This window comes from Phyllopteryx taeniolatus, chromosome 23, assembly GCF_024500385.1.
Source record: "Phyllopteryx taeniolatus isolate TA_2022b chromosome 23, UOR_Ptae_1.2, whole genome shotgun sequence".
Taxonomy (NCBI): Eukaryota; Metazoa; Chordata; class Actinopteri; order Syngnathiformes; family Syngnathidae; genus Phyllopteryx; species Phyllopteryx taeniolatus.
The window spans coordinates 819,859-842,050 of record NC_084524.1 but is presented as its reverse complement, the minus strand read 5'-3'; the positions used below and the strand labels follow the sequence as shown (position 1 = coordinate 842,050).

Genomic DNA, 22,192 nt, shown 5'->3' with positions numbered 1-22,192 from the left:
AACACACTCGTAATTCTCCTAGTTTTGTGTTTAGCTTGATAGTACACCGATGGAGTGGCAATAAACGGCTTCAAAGCTCTTTTTTTCGAAGAATTGTTCACGAATTGCATCTGCCAAACTGCTGCTTGTTGTGACGTGAGTTGAGTCACTGCCACCAAACCACTCTCGCAAGCCAAGGCAAAAATAATAATAATAATAATCCGAAGACAAGCTCGTATCTCGGAAAATGACGTTTTATACTTTATTACTTGACACAAGTGGAAATTCATCTCTGCAGCCTCATAAACAAAGTAGGTGTTGATTATGTACACACACGTCCTCTTATGAGTGGCTGCAAAATCATTTATCTTTGTTTACCCACAGCTGACAGAGAATACACCCTGGGATTTATGCACATCCTTGCTTCGTCGGTCCCGTGTAAGTGCTCCTTCCACCGCAACTCATCCACTTATCTAGTCGACGAGATGTTAAGTGAAATGCAAGTCGGCTCCGGTGTCGCACCTTGCTGTCGCTGCTGATGCTCGCTGCCACTATTCACTGTGTGGTGAGGAAAAGCAGCAAATTAGCCTCCTTGCAGGCAAAGCAAATGGCGGCTGGGTTGGGAAGCGGGGGCTTTCAATAAGCTTGTTAATGCGGGGGGGGGGGGGGGGGGGGGGGTTGATAAATGGACTCATTCATCATCAATTTCCCCAGTAAGGCACAGCAGAGACGAATTCTCGCCTCTTCGAGCATGGAGAGGAGGGTGCCCCGTCCTCGATGATTAATTTGAATATACACAGCTACATCAACATTAAAACCGATTGCTGATTAAGTTCCGATCCACGATGCTCACTCAACTGAGTCGCTGTCACAGCCCAACCCTCTTCCTTCCTCTTAATCCATTTATTCCTCTCCATTTTCCTTTTGTCTCATTTCTCCAGGCGCATCTTACATTTGTGTGCAGCCACCCAAGGGAGTTGTTAACAGATTTTGCTTGCGCCACAGGTTTAAAGGTCATGCACTTAGCAGAAGAAATTTGACCTGCCAATATTATGTAAGGCACACCAGAGCTCATGTTCTCTGACTTTATTGTCTGGCAACTACATGAGGATGAAACACTCTTGATATGACCTAAAGGTCAGGAAACGATGGAACCTTTTCCTTAGAAAGACTACCACATCATTGCAAGTTGAAGAAAACTAGGATAGATTTTGTGTGATCAATGCTTGTCAATTTGATCCTGAATCGTCCCTCCTTTATTGGTAATATCCTCTACTTTCCTTGCCAAGAGTATTTGAAATAAGTACAAAGAGCGCATCGTTCAGGATCGCGACAACCCCCCCCCCCCCCCCCCCCCCCCCCCCCCCCCCCCCCCACTAATGGTGCCACGAGTGTGAGGGGTAATTTAAATCAAGCAGGCGAGATGCGCTGTTTATCATGCTGTCATGTGGCAGCGATCACTAGGACCAAAACATGATTTCTTCCCGGCGCCGACGCTTACGAAGGGTTCTTAATCTCCGAGGTTAGCCCTCGCCGTGACAGCCGGGCTGTTTCCATGCATACAAATGTTCCCCCGCTCTGCTCTCGTCCCGTCAGGTAGACATGCGGCGCGGCTCTCACGGTGGCTTCACGGCGGTGACAAGTGGATAAAGAGCCTTGCGCAGGTCAAAGGAATCAGGATCGCAGATCCGGAGGGAGCCACACATTTCAGAGCTCGTTCTGGCGGCCCCTATTCTACTGTTGCTATGACGATGATAGTCAATTACTTTTAATGAGCTGGACAGGTCAGCACGACAGTCACACGTAATGACAGAGAGCGTGCACAGCTCTTTCTTGGGGGAAACAAAAAGAATCGCATTGCAGTTGCACAAATAAAGCCGGTGTTTTGCAGAAAAGCAGATTGCAGGCGTCATCTGCTTTGGAGCCTCTCCTTAATAGCCGTGCATCTACATGCAGTGGGAAATTGCCACTCAACCCACACGGAGTCCAAAACCAGTCACAGCTTCAGGCTTTGGGCTTGACGAGGCGGGACAGATGTGACGTGATTACGGATCATTATTTGGCGGATATTTGGATCCCAGACTAGCTGCTGAGTGAGACCTGCTCGATGGAGACGTGCCACTCTGTCCGGCCGCACATGCAGCAACGTCACAACCTTGACCTATTACCAATAACATACCTCTCGTCTCACTTTATGCGTATCCGTTGTCTTTGTTTGCACCTGCTTTTCATGCAAGACAAGATTCTACTGTTGACGAAAGGCCAAAAAGCTACTCCAGCAGCAATTATATGGTGCATTACGTTCACTCTTCATTTATCGAAGCTGGTGGAAGTTTTTTTTTTGTTTTTTTTTTTGTCTTCACACTTCTAACATTTGTTGAGCAGACCTACGCTTTTCATATGTCAATTGTCAGCTTGGATCAATAGGAGAGAGTCCAGGATGGAGACACGATCGCCACGTTTCCTGTGTTTTCCATATCCCCGCTGCCAACCTAATTGAAGGTGGAGATAAATCTCTTTTTGGCCCAACTTTAATTAAGTTGCCTCTTTTAATCACTTCTGTAGAGTCATGCAGTGCCTTTTCCTTTAACTCTCAATTACTCAAAAAAACTAATGCTGTAAAATGGAATCCAGAGGGGAATCGGTCTTGAAGGAGACAAACCGATGGTTTGGTGAGTGGAAGGTGGGAATAAAAGGTTCCTTCTGCTTGTTGCTGTCCACAACAGGCTACAAGCTGCACACATGCTGATGAGAGAGGCAGCTGAAACGATTCTTCAAATGCGTCTGTCTCGGCGCGCCTCAATGTGTTCTCGACGCCAACAGCGCCTGCCGGGAGGCCTCATTAGTCCGGAAAACTCACCACACATGCATGCTCGCCGGTGCGCACACGGGGACGCAGCGATGCCCGCATGAAACGTCGCGTGTCCGCCGCTCTGTCTGCGCAGTCATAAACATACACATGCCTTGCCTCATTATGACTGATATGGAATGAGTCGAGAGAGCTGCGAAAAAAAACGCTAAACTCACTAACAGATTAGCGGCGCCAAAGTGACAAAGCGGCGAGCGCTCCGAGGGGGCGGCGGAGAGCCAAAGAAGCAGCTGTTACGTGCGAAGCGGGGCGGCAAACCTGACGGTAGGCCATTTGTGAGCGTGTCTATTTATACTGACCCGTTCTCATCATGGCACAAACGGCCAATAGTTATGCACCACAGCGTCTGCCCCGGCCTGTGGCAATAATGCCGCCGCTGGCGCACGTCGTAGATCAGGAGCATTCAAATATGCAGAAGCCCTTGAGGGTCTTCCGTGTTCGTCCAATCAGCTACGCGTCATGCGAACCCTCTCCCTGGGACCAATTACCAGCAAGGACAATTTAGCCACATTTATTACCGTATTCCCCCCTTCATCGCTGGGCTTACGTTCCGCAATAAGCGAAATCCATGACACAGAAATACCTTACCCTATTCAAATTCACCCTCGGCATGTTTTTATAGCATTTAAGGCTCTTTAAAAAAACAATTTAAAAATGTTTCCCGTTTTTAAATGAGGAAAAATAGAATTTGAATATTGTACTTCATAAAATAGTAATGCCAATTAAACAGAAAAGAATTGCATTCAATTGAATGGCCATTGTGCTGCCACCAGGGGGCAGAATAAGACAAACAGATGGCTATATTGTACATGGATGTCTGTACGGTATAGACATGTCAGCTCCTCACAGAGGATAAAGAATATGACTGAGTACTGTTATATTGAATGTCTGTGTGTTGCTGCAGCGTTTGTGTTCAAATATCAGTTGCTTAAAGGGTTGCACGTGTGTTTCGTTATGTGTTAGCGTTAGACTAAAGGCTATGCTGTGTGTTTGTTTTTCAATGCGCAATGTGTAATAATACTCCTAGTTTTATGCTTATTTTGACAGGAAGTGAGTCAACTGAGAGTGGCGTTAAAGGCCCTTTTTTGATGAATTGTTCCCAATTTGCTGTTTATTGTGAAGTCGGTCGAGTTCACTGGCGCTATCCAGCGCTTGTATCTCAAGTTTGTGCTTGCAATTCAAAGCAGAAAATTGGCCGAATGGTGGTTCTTATCAGGAAAAACTTCGTCAAGTTCGTTTGTATCTCAAGACAACACTGTGGCGCGCAAATCTGAAATAAACTTGACGTCTTAGAACGTAGTCAGGAATCCAACAAGATTCCGGCAAAGTTAGCAGACCTCCTATACCAAGTTTTCGCATCATGCTTGATGCCTTGTGATTAAAACATAGATAACCTGCGATCACAGAGTGAGCTTTCAGTCTTTTGGTTTGCACAAATCCCAGTTATTAAACACCACCGATTGGAGATACACACACACTGTAGACAAGAAAAAGAGACTTTGTGGTTCCTATCATTTCAGTCTGGTTTGAAAATGACATTTCCTCGAAAGACAAACACACCCCGACAATGCAGAGCAGCTCATGTAGTGGTCATTGTTATAAATAGACTATTGCAAAGCAAATCACGGTGCCATTGTTGACTTGAAAATGACAATCAGACTTTGTTGTGCATGGCGACACACAACAAACAGTGAGAAGCCTTGCCGTTGTTGACAGTGCAATACATTGTCTCGCTGTAATGAATTAAAGCGTATTACACCTTCTCGGGCACTTCTCCAATCATATCATCACATTTTGTCGAAGACAAACTGAGACCAACTGAAAGCAAAGTAGCACCAGTGCACAAAAATGCAAAGTGTGATGAATTAATTTGCCACGGTAGATCGCATCATCATGGTTGGAGCCTACACATTGGATGCAAAGTCATCATCATATTGGCACAAATTCAGATACTCGCTAGTTCCTCCAAATGTGTTTTTCCACAATCAGTGGAATCAAACGAGTGGGCCAAATGCTCTTGTGATTTTTGCTGTTATTTAGGTTGTTGTTGTTATAGCAACTGGCAAAGAAAGGAAGCATATACTTGCATTGAGGAAATAGTGAGCCTGATGCTATCATTTATAATATATAGTTCAAAATAGGACAATATTAAATGGTCATGAATATATATATAAATGTGTATATATATATGTATAAATCATGTATTTGACTCTGCCCTCCCTCCGCTGCCGCTGCTCTCACTCAACTCTGATCTGCAAGGCTGCTCGTGTCTCTTAAGTCCGCCTAATCTTACAACATCAGCTCTGTATTGCATCTCATTACGAGTGCCGGGCATGGCAATCATCGCGTTATACACCCAATCCTTCTCCTTTACCGCCCGCTTTCCTCCAATCCACATGGAGTCACGCTCCTGAGTGTGAGCTCGAGACCACTGCAAACTAAAAGCACGTTCCTAAATGTGTTATTACCAAAAGTGTGCTTTACCAGCAGCTCCTGTATTGGATCTGTGCAGGTGTTCCTAATAATGTGGCCGGTGAATGTGTGGACAGAGTTGACTGCCAAGACTCTCGTCATTCCCTCTTTGGCGACACACAAATCCACACCACGCATTTTGAGTCGTCACACACACGCATATGCAGATAAAGATAAGGATGCAATTGGAATAGGGGGAAAAAATATGGGTTATGTCTCTGGAGTAAAGCTGCATCCTTCACACTTGAAAATTAGGTGACTTCCTGTTGCCGCACAGGATTTACAAATGAGGATTTCAACTATTCCCCGCCAGTGACATTGTCGCAAGCTATTTCTGGACACGCATTTTAAGGAAATGTTCTTGTTTTGTCTCGTCTCCATACGGTTGATCCTGGCTTGTGAAAAGATTTAACGAAAAGCTTTCTTCATTCGCACATCGCGAGTTCAATCCTAACGCAAGGAGTGCAAAATATACACTGTATCAAAGGTCTCACACACCTCGATTTCAATGCCAGTTGTTTGTGATATAAAAATATGAGACCAAGCTAAATAGTTTCAAAGCATTTTCCGCTATCAATGTGATATATAACCTCTACAACTGGATTGGAAAACTAATTTAGTATTTACCGTGTTGAGAATTAAGCAGTCGCATCCATTTAAATGGGAGTCAGCAAGTGCCTCTGATTAACCCCAAATAAAGTTCAGGTGTTCTAGGAGGCTTTTTCAGACATTTTTGTAGTCGCGTGTTCCAGCAGAAACGGAGAGTTCGCACAGCATCAGAACTAGACATCCCTCCAAGATTGATGAAAAGACGCCAAGAAAACTGGTCTCGGAGGCTGCCGAGAGGCCGACAGCAACATTGTAGCAGCTGCAGGAATTTCTGGCGAGTACTGGCCATGTGACAACAATCTGCCATCTTTATTTGTCGAGGCTCTGGGGTGGGGTGGCAACATTTTCTAACAAAGAAAAACGTCAAGTCCGGCTACATTTGGCAAAGAGACACTTGAACTCCCAAAATCAAAGGTCACGCATTCCGAAGACGTCAAGATGGACACGACGTCGGAAAACAAACATGAGGGAGACGGAATGAGGCTAAGATGAAGTTGACGCCGTTGGGTAACACTCAGCAGCTTCATTAATTAGTGACATGGCTGAGCTCTTACATGGGGGCAGATGCAGAAATAATATCATTTTGCTTTCAAAGAATCAAGTTGACATGGAGGAAGGAGCATTTTTGCTGGGATTTTTATACCAACACCTTCCCCTATTTCTTGCTACTGGATTGTTTAATGCATGCATGTATCCATTATGTGGGGCTGCACTTTTACAGTACTATGTCATCTGTCCCTTGGAGCATTGCATTTAATTGGTTGATCGTTTCACAGACGCCTGCCCTTTTTTAACAAGCACATTTATCAAGCACTTTATCGGTCTGCGTGCGCGCGCGCACACACACACAGTTAAAAGTCATCACCGCCGCAGGGTACAGTATACTTCACTGAAACAATTCCACATGTATTTAAAGGGAAAATGTCTGCATGTTGCCTGTTAAGGACATATAAGACAAGTGACAATAAAACCTTTGCTTCATCGTGCCTGGACCATACAATGATGTTAATTACTCACAATATAATTGTCTTGAACACATGCGAGTGGTCCTCTTTCTCTGATTGTCTTCTAATCGGAGCTCGATGCCATGAATCCCCACGTGACTGGAAGTGACCCCGATCATGTTTGCACTGATAAGACTACCGGGCCTCATTAATCACCTCTCGGTGTACCAGTACATGAGCGCAGCCAAGACATTTTTTGTATGACAAGTTGGTTCTTGTTTGGAAAGCGACGCGCACACTATATAGACATTTACGCATCCTAGACTTCCTGGTTCAGGAAGAGGTTCCATTGTGTGGAAGACAGCAGCGCACCAGGTGGCGTAGATAACATCTTAAATGGAGCAAACGAGCAGCTCTTCTCAACGTCCCCTTCCCTGTAGGAGGCGTCGAGAGCTGGGACTCCTTGAACAGTAATTATCTCAGGTAACTCATTGGCACCCTCCTCCGGTACGGAGATGTGACCACACACTCGGCTGTTGTTGGCCCTTTCAGGCTGGGCTGGTTATCAGCTGGCAGGGAAGATAATTACTCACATTTGCTTGGATAATAGAGTGGTTTTATGAGTCTGACTAAAAGTGTACAAGGTGATGAAAGCAGTTCATAAATGAGGAATGTTCGGCTTCACAGCAGGGATGTTCCTTGCCTTGCACATGCCTGTGTTAGCTCAAAATAAAGCTACTTACAGAGCAGAAGAATGAATTCCCCAACGGTGGATGAATGCATATTACCAGATGTTGGGGGTTCAAAACAAACAGCTCCAAGCATCGCCACTTTTCTTTTTGAGGTTTGTCTGACTGTTGCCGTTCCGTAGGGAGAAGGCAGAGGAAAACAATGTGTTCTGCTAAGTGCTGCCCTCCACCCAGCACAGAGCTTGCATCCCTCATTTTAGCTTCCAAATTGTGGATGTGCGCCTCCGTGAGTGTCCTCCTGAGGCGAGCGGGCCAATGCTATTGTGGCGCTCGCCTCGCTTTGGAGGAATGGTGAGGGGGGGGAAAGAAATAAAAGGGAAACGAGAGATGCTAATCGTCCATGGAGTGGAGAACACCGTTTCGGGACGCTGAGACGAGCAGCTGCATGGAAAGATGTTTACGTCTCTCTCAATGTCAGTTGATGGAGTGGAAAAGGCACGCGGATGAAGATCTCAGCTATAATATTTAGACCTGCTCGCTAAAGCCGGATGCGCTCTGCGTCAGGGAGGGCAATCAAAAGCTGCAATATTGGACTGCCTGTAATTGGACACAACTTTCCCAAAAGCCACCAAAGTGGGAGTCGAGGGTTTGAAGGCAAGCGAAAGCCGAAAAACTTTTTAACTCAAATAAATCCAAGCAGATGCAAAGATTTTCTTGGCGGTTCACACAGCACACAGACTTGGACTAATCCAACAAGACTTCCATGTCCCTATCCTGCAAAGCGCAGATGTCTAAATTTGCAACGTGTTCAGAAACTTGCATTTGACAGCGCTTTCGTACATGATTGAATAACGTGGAAAACGTACGTGATGTGTATGACCTGTTGGCTCAGTACGTGCAGCAAACTGCAGTAAGTCGTACTATTAAGCTCCAAAAGAAGGTAAAAAAGTTTTCCTTTTTCCTCGCTGTTTTTGAGTGAGGCGTCGATACGTTTCATTAGTCTGTCCGTCCCATCATCCTATCCCAGCCGGGCCTCTTGCTCGGACGTGATTGCCCAAACGACACGCTAATAGAAAGTTAGTCTGCTGTGACGTGTCAGCAAATATCTCACATACAGTCCAATATGGGACAGACGTTTGGTTTCTGCTGAGTAAAAAGCCACACAGAGCGCACCAGCCTAACAACCTTGTGAACAAAATTAATGAAACACATAATAGCGCCCATGCTCCGGCACACCACGGAAATTTACATTTACATTGGAAAGCGACGCAGCTCGAGGCTTGAGGACATTGGGGCGATTCAACATTGTCACCGTGCAGACAAAAAATGGTAAACACCCCCGACGCCCAAGTGAATGTATGTAAGCAGATAAGGAAAGAGCAACTTCAAAAAGGAGATCATTCTGAAAATGGCAGAAAAATAAGCTCACTCGTACGTCTCGCTGCTGGTCAAGAAGTCCAACAACGGTAATTAAGACCAATGATGGCACAGAAAGGAAATGAGTAAGAAATGACTTGGCTTACCGCTTTGAGATGAGTCACCTGAAAGAGGAGAAAAAAGAAAGATGATTACGTCACCTCAACAAAATATTAGAGGACATCAGATGCATATGCCCAATGTGCTGCAACTCTTCCACACAGGAAGCCACTCAATGAGACATGAAGGCAGCCTTCATGTTTCCTATATTTGGAGTTCTATGCAGACAGAAATCCAAAACGGACATTATTTTTTTCAAATTCCTCCATCTTCTTATTCATCTTATCTTTACCACAATATAGCCCAATGAAATGAATTTAACAGCATGGATAATGTTTTAATTCTGACAGCTCATAATGAAACTGCAATTCAGAAGTGTTCATAAATCAAATGTTAATTGCCACACATCATGTCCGTATGCATTGTTTCTTAGCAACTAAGTGAATAACTCTTTGAAAGAGTAACTGTCAGTCAAAGTGCAATAGACATTGCCGTAGTACTCCTCAAGGTGAAATTAGCGTCGCCCCCCCCACTGCACCAACGCTCAACAACATGAACCGTGCATCAGTTCAATCCCAAATGTGGATCCCTTCCCTGAAGAAGACTTAAGCTGTAACTTGAACAATCTGGAAATGAAGTTGCCCACCGCCTGAGCGTCTAAGGCCAATGGACATGCTGCCAAACCCAGGGGCTAAATGAACATGTCCAAGAAAAAGCCTTCGATCCCAAGACATGGAGCATCGAAGTCCCGGCCAAGATGTGAGATGCACTTTAAACAGCACGAAAGCCTCGGTCTCCAAGGCCTCTTTTCTCACTAGGATGGACTTTGACAAAGACATCGCCAGCTGCAGGGTGTCGTTATCTGCTGCCCTATCGACCGACATGCCGTAACACGCTTGAGAAGGTGACCGGGATGTGCCTGTCGTGTGAGGGGGGGTCGCTATCGTATCCATCGTGCCACTTCCGGTCTTTTGGGCGGCAGCCGGCAGTGCGGGGGGGCTTCTCGGGCTGTACGCTGTCCTCCGTGGCAGCTGTGTCTAAACACACCTTTTTATTGCCCATATTCTGTATCATCCTTGTGAAACGACAGTTGGGCCGAGCCAAGCGCTTTCTTTGAAATAACTGAAAAGTGTTACTAGTATAGTTATTTGTTACTATGCCGTCGCAGTGAGAGGAGACTGGAGGAAGCTCTGTTGCCAGGTAACAGCCACAGAGAGCGGCCGGCCTCGCGTCGTCCCACAGAGGGTCGCTTCCCAGCGAGCTTGAGTGGCTCTCGAGACGGAAGGGGACACGTGATCAAAACAGCCAGTGTGGCTTTCGCAAATGGAGCGCAATCTGAGACAGAAAGCAGTCATGGTGGCAAAAGCCAGACACTAGTCAAAATGGCTCTTTGTTTACATCGCGTCACATGACTGGAGCCGGCGGCCGACTGCTTTTACCACAAGCCTTTGTGGACTCGGTAAGGTCACACGTGGAGACGCTTAAGTCGATAAGGTTTAACACCCGCTGGAGACAAACAATATGGTCAGTTTGGAAGATGGAAGTTGGGACTGATTATTGGAAAAGACGCCTGCACTTGAGGGTGGCAATGGCTCATCGCTTTGTTGGAGTAGACCACTGCACTTTGACGTTTTCATTCGGCGCGGGTAAAAATATTGTTTGGTCAATGCATTGTAATTCAAAATCTAAGTGACACTGCATCTGTCCCAGTGCTCCAAACTTCAAGTGTTTGACCAGCGCTCCCCGTTACCAGAACTGAACCCCGAGTCTCCCGCTAATCCCCCGGACTCGGAGGAGTCGGAGGCTGCAGCCTGTTAATTTGCCAAATACCTCCCCTCTGATATCAAGTAGTTCTCGACAGGACCCCGGAGCCCTCATATCCACTTGGAGCTTGTCCACGGCAGAATTGTTTTTAAAACAAGTAGAATCCAAGCAATCGGTTCCATCTCTCCTCGCTTTAAAACTATTCTTATTGCATGAAATTCTTTGCATCCCGCTTTTCACTAAAGTGCTCCGCAATTTGCAGCCAGAAAGCCAATGTGTAATTTAAGCCAGCCGCCAGTCAAGTGGAACACGAAATGCTGCATGTGATGCAAAATGTTGTTGTTTTTTTTCTCTCTTTACAACAAAATGGAAATTGCATGAATGAATATTGAAATGGCCAAAGAGCAATGTCACTCAGACTTTGGTGTTAAACTGTCAACCTTGTCATGTTTTTGTCCGTGAGAACAAGAGCGTAAAAAAAAAAGGGCACACGAGATTTTCCCGATTTTGGCAGAAAGCTTCGAGCAAAGTTGCAATTCACTGATGGCCAGTCCATAGTGTCAACAAATCACTTGCTGTTCACAAACGCTTCAAAGGGTCTCATCGTGGGAAGGAAAGTGAGAAGTGATCCCTAAAAGATGCTCCCAGCAATGATGCACAAGCTCGAAATCAAGAATTTGTTGAGGGGAAAAAGTGGAGAGAACGCAGGGACGTAGCGAAGAGACGGAAACAATACAAAGACGAAGGGCACTTGGAAGCTTCTCGAGTGGCCTGCGAGCCAAGCTTTGACTTTTGGGCTCCACCTGGGTTAATGGCGTGTGCCTACAACTCCAACGCTTGATTAAATGACTCATTTGACATCGCTATTAGTTGATTAATCTACCAATGAATTGGCTGGGTCGGAGGGGTTATAACTGGGGATGTGAGTTACAGCCCGAGTGTGTTGTTGTTTTAGTTTGGGGGAAATTAGTTTCATCACTAAAAAGAAATATTTCAAAACAATGAGGAGAAGCATAGATAATAATACAAATGAATACAGTTCATCTGCTCCGTGGATTGCAATTTCCGACAAGAGGCTCTAATGCTGTTCCACTTGCCTCATTGCCTCTGCTCGCCTGCTCTAGCAAGCGCAAAATAAAAACATGTTGCCGTGTGAGGTGTGGACTACTTTGCCTGGCATCGAATGTAGAGTTTTCATCGCAACCTCTTTTCTTTGCCATCAGCTTTGTATTGAAGCAAAGCAAGCAAAGCAAAGCCAATGTGTTGATGGGGCACATTTCATACACAAGGTAACTCAATGTGCTTTGCACGATTCAAAGCATTTCAAAACAAAGAAAAACGCCATTTGCTCATTTCGGGAGCGAACTCTACTCCTTTGAGGTGACCAAGACATTTGGTATCGACACGCAAACGTAGGAGTGACATAGCGTCTCCCCAAGGTCTCCTCTTGCACGGACGGCTTTATGAGGGTTTCATCTCCGCATACTGCATCTTAATATGCTCGCCCTTCTCGAAATCCCCTTTATTCAATTAGAAGTCTAATTTGTGTGTCCCCGTATTTCATTAGGCCTTCCTCCGCTCTCACTGAAGGGATTAACTTCTTCCTTTTTATTTACTAAATGCAGAAACATCACATTCCTGCAGGAGAGGGGAAGTCAGAGCAATTATTTTTGCGCATGACTTTACATTTCAGTCAGCCCTCGAGTGTTTCCCCCCCCTCATAAGAGTAGGAAATGAACGGACATTAAGTTCCTTCTACAACTATCAATTTAGCTGCAATCTCCATTTCCGTTCGGTACGAGAGCTCTAAAATCCTGGCCAGGAACCGTTTACTGCACAGTGTGAGTATTCCTAACTTCCGTGTGGGTGGGCTTATCATGAGAAAGTCAAAAATTTTCCTTCAGAATCCATTTTGAATCCGACTGTTTTATGCATAACATCGGTCAAAATGAGTCTGTGACATGGTTTAAGTTTGACATCTGCGCTTCGTCCGTTGAATACAAACAAGTCAATAAGCGGCATAAGGCTTGAAAAACGGAAAGCGTGCTTTTATAAATGAATCTAGCGCCTGCCCACTTAGTGTCCGGTACGCAGCTACACAACTCAGCTGAACGGCAACCCGGCATTTCCGGTCGCCGAGCCATAAAAGTGCAGGTCTAGAAAGTAGACATACACATTGTGTTTTACAACAACGCTGAACTATATTCATCATTTCGGATGCAACAGCGGATGAAATAGCAAAGCTCGCATTCGCCTGTCGCCGGGCGAAGATCACGGCAGGTTCCGTTCAAATGAATGGGAGCGCGTGACGAGCGTAACCTCAAAAGATCCCCCCGGGGTGACCCGCAAGCGGGAAACATTCCCCAGGAATGTGCATCTTCCAGGGAGGCGCAGGAGAGGAAAGACGAAAAGGGAATTGTTGAAACGTAAAAGCACTCCGTTTGTATGTGCAGAGTAAAGTGACATGACTGGTTCTTGTCTCCCCGTCTGATTCAGTGTTATTAGCTGGCATGTTATGCTATCATTCGCAACGATAAAGGTTCGACAAAAGAAATCGGAAAAGTATTTCAAGGCACCCAATTGCAACCATTCAACTATTGCTCTAATTTCATCTTCAAAACGTGTCCAATTTCTATTTATTTCATACAAAATGATATTTCGAGCATGAGCGCCCTACCAAGGGACAATATGGTGCCCTTGAAGGTTCTTTTGGAAAACTCTTCCAATTAATCGAGTGCTAAATGAAAAGATATGCGTTGAATGCTTTACAGGGTTTTCCCGGTAAAGCAAACGCAGTCGTTGCTTTTGTATTTATTTATTTCTGTGAGTCATTAGTCATCCAAACAGCTCTCCTCACCTGGCCGCCTTATCTGCTATATACCTCCATCTCACGCTATGTCGCCCAACTCACGCACCCCCCCCCCCACCGCCCCAGTGGCCTTAATTACAACTTGTAAAAACCCAACCTGGATCCAATATCCACACTCCAACCGCACTGCCCTCGAGATGGATGCCCCACTGGCCAAATTTGATTAAGTTCTGGTGAAATGATGCATGTCGGTGTGTGTGTGTGTGTGCGTGTGTTTTAACATTGGAGAAATGGTGATATTGTACTACGATATATATTTAAAAAAAAAATTTTTTTTAAAAAGCAGTAATTATCTGCGCTGGGGCGGCACGGTGGGCGACTGGTTAGCACATCTGCCTCCCAGTTCTGAGGACCCGGGTTCAAATGTGGCCGTGCCTGGGTGGAGTTTGCATGTTCTCGCTCTGCCTGTGTGGGTTTTCTCCGTGTGCTCCGGTTTCCTCCCACATCCCAAAAACACGCATGTGAATGTGAGTGCGATGGGTTCAGGGTGTACCCCGCCTCTCGCTCCAGCACGCCCGCCACCCTCGTGAGGAGAAGCGGTACGGGAAAGCAATGAATGTAACTAAAATACCAGTGTGCATCGCCTAAATGTGGAAGAGCAAGGAGGTGTTTGTTGTTTGTTGTTTGTTGTTGTTGTTGTTGTTTGAAAGTACGATTAGACAACCTGTGTGTGGCTTCGGGCCGGCGTGGCCGCTTTGGAGCGCTTCGTTTTTGTGGTGTGGAAAAGCCAGTGGAATTATTTCAAGCCACTGGAAGCTTGAAGCAGATATATTTTTCTAGTTTTCTAGTTTTGTGAAGGCATAAGAAAAATGCTCGATGCAGTCGCATGCATTTTTATATTTGATGAACAGTTGACAGTTGAGGGGGTCATGTTTTTTTTCCATGATGTTGAGGCCTCATTTTATTTGTTTGGCGGCTTTTTATTTTTTTTAGTGTGGTTAACAACGATCTTCTCTATGGTTATGTCAAATTTCAAGACTTTTTAAAAACATTTTGGGCTTGTTCGCAGCAGTTTGATCTTTTACCTTCCAATTATTTCTTCCTTTGTGAATCTGACTCAAAAGTCGACATTATTTGATGATGATGATGATGATGATGATGATGTTGTTGTGCCTAAAACGTGCCAACGGGAGCATCTATTGCGAAAACCTGTCTTGGAGCGAGTGTGAAGTTGAAGTGGGTGTTCGCCACGCGCGTGATCCACGCTGTCACTTTCTCCAAGCGAGGCTGCCAATAATGCTCCTCGGAAACGCCACGCGTGCTTCCCGCTGATCTAAGAGTGGCAGCCCGCCCGACCGGCCGGCAACGACCTTCAGACAGCTCGCCGCTCAAGGTCCCGCGGGGGCAGCCTCCACCCAGCCCTTGTCAATCAGCATCAGTAATTATGGCATTTAAATGGGCTACCTGTATAGCACCGGCCACAATAATGAACTCTTGGAATTGGTAATTACACAAGTTGGAAAAGTAGAAACTTTTGAATTCACTTTTATGCCAAAAGGAATTAAAAGGCATTGGATTTGGGGAAATGTGCTTCATGTAGCAAATATTGAAATAATCCCTGCTGTTACAGTATTTCTATCAAATCTGAAATGAATGAAGAGCTGTTGGGTCCATCCTCCGCCCAAACTGCGAGTCTATAAACTGCCCTCGGTGAGCTCCGAGCTCGATGGCTATCGTGACCTGGACCTAGTCTATTACATTGCGGGTTAGATACAGATCAAGCTCGATACTCCCGCCATTTTCCCCGCGCTATCGTCAAGGAGATCTACATTAGACCTGCCGGGAGACTCTCTCACAGGGCTCGCTTAATTTCATTCTCACGATGCATCGACCTGGCCTCTGAAACGGGAGACGTTTCGGCATCATTTGCAATGAAAACCAAATGGACCATGAGAGAAAAGGATCTGCAATCCCGGAGTGTGGAAATGGCAATAATTTGCTTCCTTTAAATAACAGCATTTAGATTTTTTTGGACTTCATTATTGATTGATTGATTGATTGATTACAAACAATAAACTTTGCCAAGCACAGCTTCTGGGCAACTGTTACACATGAACACCTCAGAGTCCGCTGACTCCAGACCTCAATGACGGGGCACTGAATCACAAACAATAACTATACATTTATTTGACTGATTTATTTCCTCTGAGGAGCTTCAAAAACACAAACTACGATGGTACCTTCTTATATTTTATATATTTTTATATCTACCTTATATAACCACATGAGAGAATCACTCAGTGTCATGCAATGCAGTTTTTTCAACACTGCAAACTACCAGCACAATAATGAACATATTAAGAGGAACTGTATTTTATATGGCAATATTAACAGGGGCATTCATAGAAAGAGCTGTCTTTTTTGAGAGGGAAACGGCGGCCATTTAATATAATCAGTTGTCTGCCCAGCGTGTGGTGTAGGAAATGGTCCTCCCGCCCGCAAGATAGAGATCAGCGGTGACAGAGGCCTGGGGTTCGTCCTTGCGTCGGCACTGAAGGACAGCCGCGGCTCGAAGGAGACTCGACATTGATTTTCCTGGCCCCGGTGCGTGACGGCTGACGTGACCGCTCGCTCGTGATCATTAACGGTGGCCGCCGCCTCCGTTAAAACACACGGCCGCTACCTTGGCTTCATCCGAGGGACGCAGAAAATTCGTCGGCCAAAAAAAGCAGGCAATTTGCTAATGCGTCGAAGCTTCGAAATAGGTTTATTGATTCACCCCCTACCCTTTTTGGTCTATCCGCATGGGAACAAACCATATTCAACCTGGAAACAAGGTGATTAATTTAAATGGTTGGCTGGGCAATGTTCAATGAATAATCAGCTGGTTCCCTGTATAACCAATTTGTATTTGCATGCGTCCTTTGTCCGCCTTTGTGAGTTCATGTCGCTTGAAACGGGTCCCATGCATGTTGCTACCGAGCCCTTCGGATCAATAATGTCCTAATGTGGGATTTCACATTCATCCGGTACTTTCCGTGATCTGGATGTCGACATGATTTGATCTGAAATACGGTAAACAACCCGAGCGGTCTTTTATGGATTACATTAGGTGGAAAACGGCGACGCTACGGGCGGGGGCTGGCTGCGAGGAGCTTGGGTTGCTGTTGTTGGTTGTAATCGTTCCATTGTGTAAAATGGGGGGGGGGGGGGGGGGACTCGAGTCAAATGACTTAAGTCAAGTCGACTCGAGTTGCCAGATTTATGACTTGCTTGCCAAATACTTGACTTGACTTTGACTCGAACTGTATAGAGTTGGAAATCTGCATTTTCGATTGAGACAGTTTGCTTTTTTTTTATTTTTATTTTTTATATAAAGTAAGAAACGCCTTGGGAGGTCATTCGCGCCAACCTGGCAACACAGTCTGCGTTGTTGCGCACTAACAGTTACAGCTAAGTGACCTAATTGGGGTGGGACAGTTTATGATAACTGACCGAAGCTTTCGGTTTCGGTTTATCGGCACGCAAGAGTCTCTTTTTTTTTTCCCTCTCTTTCTCTCATGCAATCGAGAGCAGAAAGTTGCATCTCAAATATAATGCCAGCCGCAGAAGAAGTGAAGCGGCATTGCTAGCATTGCGGAGATTCCCCCAAAAAAGTGTGGAGAAGTTTGCGGTGTAGGTCTGCTGTATGGGATCACTTTGCGTGACGACAACGGTGATAAAAAATGTTGACAAAAGTAAGTTCCACTATGAGTAAGTACAGTACAAATTGTGAGTAGCTACGTTTGAATCTAATTTTCACACGACGGAATGTGTTTACTGAAGTTTCACCATTAAAATGTCCTCTGTTGTCGCTTCTGTCTGCAGTTTTTCAAATGGAGACCACAGCGCATGAAACATAACCTTTCATTGACAACTGTCAATTGTCCATAGTCAGTGCTTTTAAATCAATTAACAACACCGACTGAGTGATTGAATTGAAGTAGAGGACAGGAGGAATGCAGATGTTTTTTTTTTTTGAAGGATGGCAACATTTTTATGGCATGTATTATTTATTCCCTTAATTCTGAATATTTCATTCACCGTTAGCCTATTAGGTACGCGTCTAATGATATTTGAACAACAGAAAACAGTCTTGGCTTTGGCTGAACAACCGTAGGAGTCGCAAGGCTGTCATCGCAAAGTACACGGCATAGTTTGTTGTTAAATTCAGTTTGAAATACATCTTTCAAACAATTCAGCCCAATAAATTCAATCAATCGTAATCTGATATTTAACTTTGAAAGGATGTGAATACTTTTTTAGTGTAAAAAGGGTGAAACATTTTATTACCAGTCCAATATATGTTGCGACCCCCCCGCGCAGTGTCTTGAGACTCGCTTGTGACTTACTCCCACCTCTGGTTCACGTGTACCCAATTTGGGTTTGGCGGAATTGTTGTTGAAGTGTGCCGGACCATTTGGCCGAAGTAAGCTTAAACCACGAACGATAAAGTTTCAAGGGCAAATCTTACGTCGGTTTACAACCATAAAGACGAGCATATAGGAGACAGAAGGCGGGTTTATTCAAATGGTCAATAGCTCGACTCCGTAATCTGTCCAGCGGGTCCTTTCAAAGTGCTGTCGGACTGATTCAGTGCTTGTGTTTTCGCGTCTGCGTGAATGAGGCTGGAAACTGAAGGCTTGGAGTGAAAGCAAAGTGATGTTTGCCCGCATGAATCATGCACCGCAATAATAAAACAGAGGAAGCTTCTTTTTTCTTTTCTCCCACAGCAGCAAAGGTCAGAGCACTCGCTGACTCCTGCTCTTGTTCACTCCTTTCGATTTTATGAACTCGGCTTTGACACTTCCCTTTTTCTTTTCCCGCGGACAATTCTGACTGAGCGTCCGGTGGCGTAGAAAGGTCGACAAATGAGAAGAGCAAAACTCAGAGGAGGAGGCCAGCAGCACAGAAAGGTCAACAGAAGGAGAGAACCATACGCAAGTGTAGCCAATGGAACTGGAGCACGGTGTGAAGAAAGAAAGAAAGAAAGAAAGAAATCAAAAACAAAACAAGAAAGTCAGTCACAAATGCTTTGAGCACTTGTGACAAACAGCTAGCTGGAGTGCACGATAAATGAACTCGACATGAAAACATCGTTATCGGAAACATCACAACAGCAGACGGGTTTTCTTTTCGAATCTCGCAGCTATAGCGTGAGGTGTCTCGAGAACCTGAATTGTAGCCCTTTAAATTCACAGGATTGCCAAACAATGGGAATGTCAGCAGAGTGGCGATGACAACTCTGCACATTCTACACAAACATGTTTACCTTCAAGTGTCCGTGAATGACCAGCAAAGACATTCTCAATGAAACCATCTTTTTCTTTCATTTTTAGAAGCAGAAGTGTGTTACCTTCAGCCCCAGGGTGACGTCATCAGGGTCAAAGTTGGTCAGGGGTGAAGGTCCAGGACGTTAGCCATAGGACAGGACAAGTGGCGGCACACACGTTGGTGGAAAAACACAATGACATGGCACAAGGGAGAAGGGACAACCAAAATGAGATGTGGGGAGCATTTGGGGAAGATGTACCAAAAAAAAGGGAGGATTTGAATGTGATAGAGGAAAGGTAAGAAAAGGGCAAGAAAAAGAAAAGTTGTTCAAAGGGCTGAGGGCAAGGAGTCAAATCCTCAGAAGTCAAATAAGGAAGAAAAAGAGAACCCAAACAAAAAGGAATGAACCCATACCTTGGTCGTTTAACGTCAGGTGCGCCAGACCTTGAAAGGGAACAAATAGACAAAAAGAACAGGAAGAGCAAGAAAAAAGAAGGTCATAAAAGGCACGGGAAGAACAAAAGCATTGTCACAACGTTGGACTGCAGTTTGTGACAGACATCCTGGGGCAGACTTGGATGTCAGAGTTCAAATCAAAACAGAAAAAGGACAGAGAGAGAGAGAGAGAGAGAGAGAATACCAACAGAAAACAAGCAAACACTTTTGGAGTGAAGTGTGTGAAGGGTTTTTGGAAAAAAAAAAAAAAAAAAAAAAAGCATTTTTTTATTTGGCGCAACTTCCCGAAGGCTGTTGCTCTTACAAATGCTTTTTTTTTTTTTTTCCCCCCTCTGGAGTACTTATGGAACACAGAAAAAACTGTTTGGCAGAAAAGGCTTCAGCTAGATTTGCTCTCGTTTCACCCAAATTGCAGGAGAAGGAAACCAACGGGACGCTGTCCAAGGTCTCATACAGAGTCAACAAAGACAACAAACGCAGCCAAAAATACCCACTCGCTTGACTGTAGGCAATACTAGTCTTTCCAAGTGCTCTAAGTGCTCGAGGACTCTGCATCTTTTTGCACAATTGTCCAAAAAAATACAACCAAAATGTACCGGCATTCCCAGATAACTAGCAAGCCTTTATTGCTCAGTGACTGTTTTTCTCAATGTCTTTATGTCCGTTGTCGTACTCGAGCGGCTCCGACTACCGGAGACAAATTCTTTGTGTGTTTTTTGGCAAATAAAGATGATTCTGATTCGGATCTTATTAGATGACAGGCAACGTACGAGTCCATCAAGCTCAAAATTCCAAACTAATTCAACCTCCCAGCCACCCTTTTGCAGGGGTATTAAAAACATTTAAAAAAAAAAAAAGAGCCAGGAAAGACTTCCAGTTTCTGTGGAGTTAAATCTACTGCGTGGCGTTGTTCGTGATACAAAATAATGACCTTTTATCGGCACGCTGAGTGCGGTCCAAAAGCAAACACTATAATATTGAATCTTTAATAGCACGTCGTGACTGTGGGAAAAATAAAAGTCAACTACTCGAGGTAGGACGAGCCTGTCTTGAGGAGTCAATTGTTGGATTCAAACCTTAAATCCGACAGAAGCCAACACAGCTCCCCAAACAAAGCAATTGGATTTGACTGCAGGCGGGACATATTTTCAAGAGCACCGCCGAGTCAACGCCTTTCAAGCGATCGATGGATAAAGAAAACCTATTGCTGATTGGAGGGTTGGCCTTTGCCACAGGAGCCCAAATGGCAAGGAAATGGATCCAAGACGGCAATTGACGCCAAACGTTGGCAACGTCGGCGACAATCACAGGGCACATGAAACCGTCCGAATTGAAGCGCAAAGGCTCAAATCGCCATTATTTCAGTTTCCAAAGCCCTCTTCTCAAACAGAGGCCCAATAAATACACGGGTGGGGTGTTTTCTTTATCTGACCGCGGTCCGGGTTTCTGTTAACCCTTGCCGAGGATTCAGTCCACCACCCTCTGTTTTTCTTCCCTTGCTCGCAATCCATCAGGTAGATAAGGCAAAGTCTCCAGCGACGAGAGCAAACTGTTACAAATTGCGCAAGCCAGGGAGGGAAGCAAGAGCGGAGGGATGAGCCAAATATGATGTGAAAAACATCATCACAAAACGACAGTAGGTTGTCGAACGGCATCTCCGTTGTCATGGAGAGTTGGTACGGCGCGTTCTTCCTTGACCTTGCCGATATTCAGGCATCAAGACGTAAACGCACCACAGATGTGTTGAGTCTCGACACACACTCCACACACTAATCCGCCTGCTTTCCTTCTGCTCCCTTCATCCGCCATCGTCTCTCAGATGGACACATGGACCGCGTCTGCGGCGTGTTTACTTCCCGGGCCCCCCCGTGGCGATGGGCTGGCATGTTAAACAACAGCATCCTCCAAGGGCTCTCTGCAGCATATGGCCGCCACACTTTACATACTTGCGCTTAATCTTCCTCTTTATGCCCAAATGGTATGACGACACACCAGCGAGGAAACGTTCATGATGTATTCCGCCATTCAAAGCGTGGCCAAACGGCCAGAAATAGCTCGGGCACGTTTGTAAAAGTCACGTAGACTAAGACTAAGAAGGAGAAAACGAGAGGTCGCTGCACCCTTGGCGTGTGTTACAAAAAGGAGACGGCGTCGACAAATCAGCGGCTCTTACTCGGGCTGAGCGCAGTTAAAGTTTGATTGCGTAATCATCGCGGTATGTCTTGCGTAATCCAAAGGTGCCGGCAGCGAGCGCTCGCACGCCGCTTGTAAGACATTTGTTGAAACATCGTTCTTATGGAAAGTGAATACAAATTCCTCTCAGCAGGCTCATTTATATTGCATGTAGTGTCTTTTCACAGCTTAAGTAATATGGAGACCGCTCGAATTTCAAGTGCTGTAATAATTCAAAAGGTTGCGATAGTGAGAGGTGAAATATCGAGCGTTATGGAATCGTGTTGAAGGGCTCTGTGGCTCTCTCTGTCTTTTCAATTATTAACAGAGCGCGCCGTTTCTAAAGTTACATGCTATACTTCACATTTGCCAACATACTTGATTTGTAAGTGTACACATTATATCACGTACATTCTATGAAGGTCCAGTCAATCAACTCAGGCCTCGCACTTTTTCATTATTATTATTTGTATTTAATTTTTTGGGAACGGTTCAAGCAGCAAACACACTATAACCTCTACAAAAAAACATGCATTTTCAAAACTGAGGATTCACTTTTTAAAGTTAAATTAGATTGTGATGCGCCTGTGAAATAATGTATTATACAAGTGAATTATTCCAACACTTTGAATAACGAATG

At 45.0% G+C, this 22,192-nt stretch overlaps 1 protein-coding gene across 10 annotated transcripts in view; it reads right to left on the bottom strand.

Moving 5' to 3' along the window:
- LOC133472831 (neurexin-2-like) overlaps positions 1–22,192 on the bottom strand; it is a 237,212-nt gene that overhangs the window by 149,312 nt on the left and 65,708 nt on the right. For 7 of the 10 annotated variants that reach the window (XR_009786862.1, XM_061764247.1, XM_061764245.1 and 4 more), the window contains exons 4-6: positions 19,339–19,368; positions 18,923–19,006; positions 9,086–9,103 (exon numbers count right to left, since the gene is read on the bottom strand). The exons of 1 other annotated variant lie outside the window; for it this stretch is intronic. Coding sequence is in view for 8 of the 9 variants with exons in the window: in XM_061764247.1 (XP_061620231.1) it covers positions 9,086–9,103; positions 18,923–19,006; positions 19,339–19,368 (132 nt within the window). In the remaining variant the exon portion in view is untranslated. The remainder of the gene's footprint in view (positions 1–9,085; positions 9,104–18,922; positions 19,007–19,338; positions 19,369–22,192) is intronic. 2 more of the 10 variants (XM_061764241.1, XM_061764243.1) reach the window with 2 other exon arrangements.